This window comes from Alosa alosa, chromosome 23 (assembly GCF_017589495.1).
Source record: "Alosa alosa isolate M-15738 ecotype Scorff River chromosome 23, AALO_Geno_1.1, whole genome shotgun sequence".
Taxonomy (NCBI): domain Eukaryota; kingdom Metazoa; phylum Chordata; class Actinopteri; order Clupeiformes; family Clupeidae; genus Alosa; species Alosa alosa.
This window is the reverse complement of record NC_063211.1, coordinates 3,195,521-3,205,006: the sequence shown is the minus strand read 5'-3', so window position 1 is coordinate 3,205,006 and position 9,486 is coordinate 3,195,521. Positions and strand designations below refer to the sequence as shown.

At 45.9% G+C, this 9,486-nt stretch overlaps 1 protein-coding gene and 1 long non-coding RNA gene across 2 annotated transcripts in view; one reads left to right on the top strand and one right to left on the bottom strand.

Annotated features, from left to right (window-relative positions):
• Positions 1-210: 210 nt before the first annotated feature.
• LOC125288129 lies at positions 211-1,141 on the top strand. The gene is made up of 3 exons (XR_007192456.1): positions 211-592; positions 836-910; positions 1,050-1,141. It is a non-coding gene; the product is annotated as an uncharacterized LOC125288129 (long non-coding RNA).
• Positions 1,142-7,388: 6,247 nt separating this feature from the next.
• The window catches only part of nlgn4xa (neuroligin 4 X-linked a), a 109,752-nt gene continuing 107,654 nt past the window's right edge, over positions 7,389-9,486 (bottom strand). The window contains 1 exon segment of the mRNA XM_048235248.1: positions 7,389-8,392. Within this exon segment, the coding sequence (XP_048091205.1) occupies positions 7,441-8,392 (952 nt within the window). The 3' untranslated portion in view covers positions 7,389-7,440.

Below are 9,486 nucleotides of genomic sequence, written 5' to 3'. Positions count from 1 at the left end.
ATAAAGGCTTCTCGCTGCTAGTTGCGGACCAATGTAACAAAGAAGAAAGGGTGTGTTTTTTGACGCACTTTTCTTTCGGTCCGCGGTTCCATAACACCATTCAGTTGTGCCGCAAATTAACAGACAGAAGCACCGTGCATAATCTAGCCTAAATTCATGGCAATTTTTTTTTAATCTGAGGGCCCCCATTGGCTGAGGGCCCCTGTGCACGTGCACACTTGGCACAAGCCATGATCCGTCCCTGAGACTGGGTCCAGGATGAGAAAAAAAACCTATGCAGTACAGGTTGATGCTGAAAAGAGAATTTCAAACCCTCAACTCTGATGACTCAGCTGCAAGAGACTCAGGTCAAGCCCAGTCCAGTGGTAAAAGGGACAAGAAAGATCCTGCAGCATCATTCTTCAGATTTAACAAAAATCCTCAGGTTTTTCAAAAATCTGAAGTGGACACCTATTTGGATTCCCCAACCACAGATGGGATTGATGAATTCATGCAGTTCCCAAAGCTCAGAGGGCAGTTCATTAAACACAACACTGCGCTGCCCTCAAGTGCTCTAGTAGAGGCTCTTTAGCATCGGTGGTCTATTATTCAGGTAAGAATAAAGTGTGATTATATTACATAATTATTATTCTTTGGTAATAAGCACAGTAAATACTCAGCCTCAATCATAGTTCTTGGTGATATTATTCTAATTCGGGTTTTCAATAGGCTATACAAATTAGGTCAAATTATGTCAGTGATTGCCTCAGTTCACAATTGCTTTAATACAGAATATAGATGTTACCATTTTTGCCATAATAATCATGATGTTAAAATGTCTTGTTATCTCATTCAGACCGAGGAGAAACCGGCTGGGAGATGCCCACTTTGAGAAGCAGCTGATCTTGAATGCCAACAAAAAGATTTGAAGGTATATTAAATATTCTAAGGTATATTAAATATTATCTGTTTATTGGGCTGTAGAAGTGCAATGTATTGCCAATGGAGATGACTATTGATGTGCAGAGGTGAGCTGCATAAAAATAACAGAACATATCTTGTTTTTACAGGAAGCAAAAAACAGCAGATCCACCAGGGAGAGACCACTGTGACCGAGATTCTTCATTCAGATAAGGGATTTTTGGGCTGGACAGAAAATAACACTGTCCTTGGCCCTGCATACTTTTCATTAATTAGTATTATTATTATTTTAGTTATTTATGTGGACTGCAACCAGTGACAGATATTCATTCAGTTAAGGTATTTTCACTCACTGGACAGAAAGTAGAAGCACTGTCCATGGCCTTGGACTTTTAAGTTATTGTTTTTTTTTTTTTTTTTTTTTTTTTTTTTTTTTTTTTACTTATTCAATGGCCAAAACATTGAAAAGTGACTTGATAATGTTTAAATGTTTTGCACTTTGAATATTGCAATTTCAAGTTCAACCTTAATTTCCTACCTCAGCCTGGTCCCTCAGTTTGTGTTAGTAAAATGGTCTTGAGGGTTTTACTATTCATGTAACTTGTTTGTTAAACCTGCCTGGTATCATTTTCCAGGATTCCAGTATTCCTTTTTAGTATGTACTGAAATGGAATTTGAAATGGAAATTATTAAAATTAAAAAAACATTTGCACCTTAAAGACTACTTTCCTGTTTTTCTTTTAATAATTCCTCATAAAAAAGACCATTCAAGCAGCACATTTTTCCTGTTGTTTTTGAGAATATACTGTAGGGGTGAAAGCTGCAGCTGCTACTAGTGTGGACTGAATGGACAGCAACAAAGTGTTAAAGCAACAATGGGGAAATGTTGTCTCCTCAGTGCTAATGTAAACCCTGGTTGGATAAGGATTCAAAACTGGATATGAAGATGAAATCTGACGCACAGTTTCAGTGTTAAAACTGATCAAATAATTGCTGTCTGTGGTTCTACAGTATGGCAATAATTGAGCAATATATGAAAAAAAAAAGAACTATGAACTAGTTAATTTTTTGGAACTGTGAACTTATATCAACATTTTGAATTATGAACTATGAACTGAACTAGTTCATTTTAAAATTTGTGAACTGAACTTTGAACTAGTTCACGTAGAAAGTGAACTTTCCCAACACTGACAATCCATACTAAATAAACCTTTCTTCATAAGGTAACTGTAAATCTGACTCACCAGACTCATTAATTTAAAACTGTCACTATTCTTACTGGAGTAGGAAGTAATCCATATCACAGGTGGCCTGACGTGCTTTATAGCCAACTGTAAGCCAGAGGCATAGTCTACGCATATCACACCCCTTCCGCAGCAAAATATCTACATGTGAATAGCCAATCGTGTGTTGCGCTGTGAATACATTGAGCCAATCATGTGGTGTGTTGTGCAGACATCGTGCCAATCATGTGTTGTGATCTCGCCGCTGGAGCAAGATTGGTGTTGTGAAGCCTTGAGCACGCGCATTTCTGCCGAAATAGATGCCCGATAAGTGCCCAAAAAGGTTGCAATATGGCCGCCGAGTGGAGGGACTTGCCTAAAGGGACTTTGGTTAAAGTAAGTCACACTGTGTCCACTGACTAGCAAGGGATGCTAATCAATGCTGATAAATTGTTGGACATTCAAGATAACATGAGCCATTCAGACAGTGTAAAGTAGCCTATCGTGAAGTTAGCATAGCTAGGCATAGGCTACCAGCTGCATGAGAACACAAGAGCTCAACACTAACAAAGCGCAATCAGTTGATGAAATAAGATTGGCTTTTAAAAAAATTAGCCAAACTAATCTGGACACTGACACGTTTGTACACATCTAAATGTTGGTTCAATTGTACAAGCCACGAATGTCTTGGATAGGCACAGTCAGTTTATTTGCTCTCCTTGGCTGGCATTTTTTAACATTGGTAGGCTATCGATTAGGGCAACCCTGTACACAACTAGTAATTGTACTATTTTAACTAGTGTGAGGGATAGAATAAATAGCCTAATAATTCAAGGAAAAGCTATGGTTGTATAGTAAAGGGTTAACCCTTGTCGATTTTGCCACAGACATCTCCACTCCTCAGTCAGTGTAGCCTACGATACCGCGACTGCATAAGAATACAGAAAGAATACAAACAACCCCATTTCCGTTTCTGGCGGCGGAGTAATATCGTACCTCACAGCACATTCAATACAAGCCAATGGAGTTGTACAAAACTACTATGTTAACTATGATAAAACCTGTTGGGAAGCATCTTTTGCAGCAATTTTTTGTGTGAGAATATCAGTGAACACCCCTGAACACTCGGTGAGTTTTACGTCTTTGTAAACGAAAGTTTAATGCGTTTTAGGAAGGATTGTTCCACTGCACCTATGCAGCCATTGTGGAGGTGGGGGGGCGCTACCACAGAAACCGAAAGCTCTCAGACCAGCAGCATATGTCCAAATTTCAATCTTAACCGTTTTATTTCATCAGAAACACTCTGAAAACAGGGCTTTAAGTGTAAAATACCGAACTTGTCCTTTAAGTTTGCTCTCCTTGACAATGAATAATCGGTAAAACTGCATATCTTTATTTGGTCTGGACTATTATGGCAAACGTGTAGGCCTATATGACAGTAACATAAGATTTTTGATCAAAGAAAGAATTATTAATACAGAAGTTATGCTAAACCAGAGACTGACTTTCTAACAGGGTTTACGATACACTTTCTTTTGCATACTCCCAACATGGCCGCTGCCCACTTTATGATGTCAGGTGGCGACACCTAATAGGGGAATAATCCGCTATGCACCGTCATGCCTAGGGTTACACAAGGAGTTACAGCTCTGTTCTCAGCACAACTAAGCCACTGCGTCTCAGTATGACTCAGAAATGGAGCCAAGAACCTGAATGCTCCTCTCCACCTACTTCTCTCCACCTCCTCTCCACCCCCTCCCCACCTCCTCTCCTCTCCACCTACTCCTCCCCACCTCCTCTCCACCTCCCTCTCCACCCCCTCCCCACCTCCTCTCCACTCCACCTAATCCTCTCCACCCCCTCTCCACCTCCTCTCCTCTCCACCTACTCCTCCCCACCTCCTCTCCACCTCCTCTCCTCTCCACCTACTCCTCCCCACCTCCTCCCCCCCACCTCCTCTCCTCTCCACCCCTCCCCACCTCCTCTCCTCTCCACCTAATCCTCCCCACCTCCTCCCCCACCTCCTCTCCTCTCCCACCCCCCTCCCCACCTCCTCTCCTCTCCACCTAATCCTCTCCACCCCTCCCCACCTCCTCTCCACCTAATCCTCTCCACCCCCTCCCCACCTCCTCTCCTGTCCCCACCTCCTCTCCACCCCTCTCCACCCCCTCCCCACCTCCTCTCCACCCCCTCCCCACCTCCTCTCCTGTCCTCTAATCCTCCTCTTCTCTCTGTCACACCTAAAGGAGTTTCAGTGCTGTAGCATGATGGAGCTGAGCCTCAGCATGACTAAGCCACTGACATGGAGCCAAGAACCTAAAACGCTCCTCTCCCCTCTACTCATGTCCTCCTCTCTACTCCTCAGCATGACTCTCTACTTCCTCCTCTTCTACCCAAACTCTACTTCCTCCTCTCTCTTCTACCCAATCTCTACTTCCTCCTCTTCTACCCAAACTCTACTTCCTCCTCTTTTACCCAAATTATACTTCCTCCTCTTCTACCCAATCTCTACTTCCTCCACTTTTACCCAAACTCTACTTCCTCCTCTCTCTTCTACCCAAACTCTACTTCCTCCTATTCTACCCAATCTCTACAGAATCCTCCTCTGAGTTCCAGCTCTGTTGCATGGCTGGCTGTCTGACGCAGCTGAGTCTCGGAGATGACTAAGTATCTGAAATGGAGCCAGGACTCTCTGAATTCGCCTCTATAGTCTCCTCTTGTCCTCTCCTCCCCTCCTCCCCTCCTCTCCTTTCTCTCCCCTACTCTCCTCTTCTACTCCACCTTTCTCCTCTTCTGCTTCCTCTCTGTCATTTCTAAATAATCCTCCTCCTCCTCGTCTCCCCTCTGTAGCCCAGCTGGCTGACTGGTGAAGCGGAGTATCTGAAATGGAGCCAGCACTCTGAATTTGCCTCTCCGACAGGCTGATCAGCCCATTGTAGCAGATTACCATGGATACATATTTACACGTGACAAAGGCAGGAACAATCATCCCACTCACTCTCTTTCATACTTTGGCAAAGTTACATTGAAACATTTTCCTTTCTCAAATTACTAGATGAGGCATTCTCGTAATTGGATGAGGTTTATGGTGTAATTCCACTCATTTGTGAAATTCCAGTGTTTGTGAAAGGAAGGTTAAAGGAAGGCTGTACAAATCAGCATATCCTCTGCTGCACAAGAGCAGCTGGCAAAACATCAGACACAACTTTAGAAAATAGTGTGATATTTTATTAAAAATGCTGCAGAAAATTTTATACAGGTGTCCAGCCAGAAATATCATCTATCACTTAAGGCAGAAACTGCAAACAAAATAAGACAAACTATAATTTGAAATCCTACTTCAACCCTTAGAAGACTAACAGTTGAAGGACCAAGGGCTATGATGAATATCTTTGATTAAATTTACAAATGTAATTTAATATAAACTTTCATTGCAGTTTTTTTTTTATTATTATTTTAATTTTTTGCTTGCTTGTTTTCTCAATTTTAAAACTTTCTGATATAGGATGCAGGGCTAAAATAATCTGCTTAAATGGTTATCTTTTTTTATATATATAATCATAATTATGCTTATTTACACTCATTCTCTTGTGTTGAAACCCAAAATATCACAAGCCCAGCACAATACTTTACATATTGCTAGCATATGACAATTAATAATATCTAACATATACTTTACAAACATAGCCAACTAATATTGATATCAAAAGCCACTGCTACAGAGTTCCATTCTGAACGGTCCATTGCTGGTTAGAGCTGCAGTGGCAGTGATGACATCAAGAACCTGACAGAACCCAAAGGAACCTGATGAGGTGCCACAGGATGCATTCTAGAACCCAGGACAGGTTCTCAGCTGAATTCCATACAAGAACACTAATGAATTGTGTGAAACCTTGTTCAAATGGACGGTTCTCTGACGTGATCACCGTTAGGACAGGTGTTGAGGCTCGAGGATCCCTTGTCAATACCTTTTCTCCGCCAGACAGCGCATGGTTCTCCATGTGGATCAAGTTCATCGGAACCCCGTCACATTTTGGAGACGCCAGCAGGAACCTGTCGTCCAATCTGACCTAGTGGGGCCCAGTCGTGCATCAGATGCCCTGACCCGTAAACATGCAGATACACACATGAGGAAAGCAGGAAACACACATACACATTCACATACACACACACTCGCACACACACACACACACACACACACACTCACACTCACACACACACACACAAACACACAAACACACACACACACACACACACACACAGGGACAGGTGGAGGAGTGTGTCTCTGAGTAAATCAGGTGTCTTTCACGTCTTTCCTTTTAACTCATAAAAATAGAAATAATACAAATACTACCATGATGATATATTTACGTACACATCAACAGAAATAGCACGGGCCGGGTAACTGCTGTAACGCTATTTCATCTCAAAACAACCAGAGAAGCTTGTCACCTCCACTGGCTCTGGGCGAGCTTCAGTCACAACTATTTACAATTACTTGGAGCTATACAAAGTCATAAATACATTTCAGGCTGGAAAGTGTGTGTGTGTGTGTGTGTGTGTGTATGTTGTGTGTGCATGTTGTGTGTGTGCGCGCGTGTGTGTGTAGGGTGTGTATGTTGTGTGTGTGTATGTGTGTGTGTGTGTGTGTGTCTGTGTGTGTGTGTCTGTGTGTGTGTGTGTGTGTGTATGTTGTATGTGTGGCTTGTATGTGTGTGCGCGTGTGTGTGTGTATGTGTGTGTGTGTATGTATGTGTGTGTTGAGCTTATGGTCTACTGTGCGCTCAGCCACAGTCTGGTAAATATGGAAGTTGCCATGGTGAAGCTGATGCTCGGCTGATCTGGAGTCTGCTGTGTAGCCGTTGGAGATGTCTGCTGTCCCTGCCCGCCCCCCTGGGTCCTAGAGCCCCGTAGTCATCTGGTCTGCTCTGTTTTGGTTACGTGTGTGTTCCTCTCCGGTTCCGGAACACTTGGCTTCACTGCAGAACATTCACTTTCCACAGAGAGTTCTAACAGCTTTGAGAAGCATCGTAGCAAAAAGAACCTCTCAGTACTCTCGAGAGCTGAGATTCTGTCATAGGCCGCGCCTGTCAGTCCAGGAACACACCCGCACTCCACAAAAAAATATGTACGTGTGTGTGTGTGTGTGTGTGTGTGTGTGTGTGTGTGTGTGTGTGTGTGTGACAACCCGTCAAGCCCCCAAGTCAGACCCAAAGTCTCCCTTTTCTTCCATCACCCCCACCCCCCAAAAAATCTGTCCTTGCATGGGGCAGTATCGCCCTTAACCCCCCACCTCCACCCTCGGCGTGCTCATATCCTATACGCGGGTGGTGGAGTGACCGTGGGGCAGGTTGGTGCTGTTCTGGCTGCCGCCGAACGCGTTGAAGTTGTGCAGCGGCTGCATGGCGGCCAGCGAGTTGGGGATCATGGTGATGGTGCTGGGCGTCATGAGGGGCATGTCGTCGGGCGAGCGCCGCAGGGTGAGCGTGTAGTCGGGCGGGCAGGTCAGCCGCAGGGTGTCGTGGGCCTGCAGCGAGTCGCAGTCGTGGTGGTGCTGCTGCTGGTGCTCGTGGTCATGCTCGTCCAGCTGATGCTTCATCTGCAGCGACGACATCAGCTCCTCGCTGGGCAGGTGCCCCACGTCGTTGGCCACGCTGGTCGCCGAGCCAGGCGGAGCCGAGCCCGAGCCGATGCCGACGCCGCCGCCCGGCCGCCCGCCCCCGTGGCCCTGGGGGCTCAGTCCACGCCGGTTGGACTCGTGGCGCCGCTTGTCCTTCTTGTAGTAGAGCGCGGCGAAGGCCAGGATGTTGAGGAAGAGGAGCGAGGCGCCCACTGCGATGGTGACGCTCAGCTCCGTCGAGTAGTCGCGCTTCTCGATGACCACGGAGGACTCGTCGCCCAGGTCGCCGGCCTGGCGTTTGTCGGTGCTCTGCTTGGTGTTGGCCGGAGGGACGCCGGGATGGCGTGTGGTGGACGGCCAGTTCTTGCCCAGGCGCTTGGTGTAGGGGTACGGCGTGGTGTCCTGTGGCGGGATCTTGGTCGTCGTGGAGACATACTGGAAGAGCTCGTTGATGTTGTGCAGGTGCGGGACCAGCTCGAGCCAGAAGGCCACCTTGGTGGCGCGGTAGTGGTCGCGCACGCGCGGCTTCAGGCCGATGTGCAGGTACAGCTGGTCCTTGGGGTTGTACTTGGACCAGGCCACCTCCTCAAAGCGGTTGGGTTTGGTGTGGATGAACTTGGTGTCCTGGGGAACCGGCTGGTTTGGGTCTCTGGGAGGGACGCAGACGTTGACACAAGTCAACACACTGACACACAGAACATTATATACATTTTATACACAATATACACACAAACACTCAACACAGACAGACCGACACACACACACACACACACACACACACACACACACACACAAACACACACACAGACACACACAGACACACACACACACACACACACACAACACACACACACAGACACACACACACACACACACACACACAGACACACACACAAACACACACACACACAGAGAACCATTCACATGCACACTAACACTTGCATACATACAACCATTCAACACAAATTAAATACTTTACAATCATGACAAGGCATTACCATTCAGCCCTGAAATTAATCTCATAAATGTCGTGATATTTTGCTTCTTCTCCCAGAAAAGAAAAAGAAAGGATGGTTTAAGCAAAAGGGATAGAACTTCTTATTTGTATGGCCTTTTACTTTACTGTGCAGGGGGATATAATATTTCATAAAAGCGGCTTATGGAAGCCTTTTCATTTTCACGGTGGAGTGTGTGTGTCTCCGTGACTAACAGGAAGGTGGTCACATGGTTCTTCTCGCCCTGTGTGTGTGTGTGTGTCTGTGTGTGTGTGTGTGTGTGTCTGTGTGTATGTGTGTGTGTGTGTGTGTGTGTGTGTGTGTGTGTCCGTGACTAACAGGAGAGTGTTCACATGGTTCTTTTCGCTCATGAGCAGTGTGGCGGTTGGATCTCCACGCTCACAGAATCCCATCTATTAAATGATGCATTTTGCATGCAAGGCTTCTGTAGGTACAACACCGAACCACTGGGTTCAAGTGCTCATACACGTGCACACACACACACACATACACACACACGCACACACACACACACACACGCACACACACACGCTCTGAGTACCAGTAGGTTGAAGCGTGCACACACACACACACGCACGCAACCCCCCACACCCACCCACACACACACACACACCCCCACCCACCCAAACACACACACACACACACACACACACACACACACACTGAGTACCACAGGGTTCGTGCACTAGTGCTGCCACAGCTCGACCCCTAAAGAGGATTTCCGGAA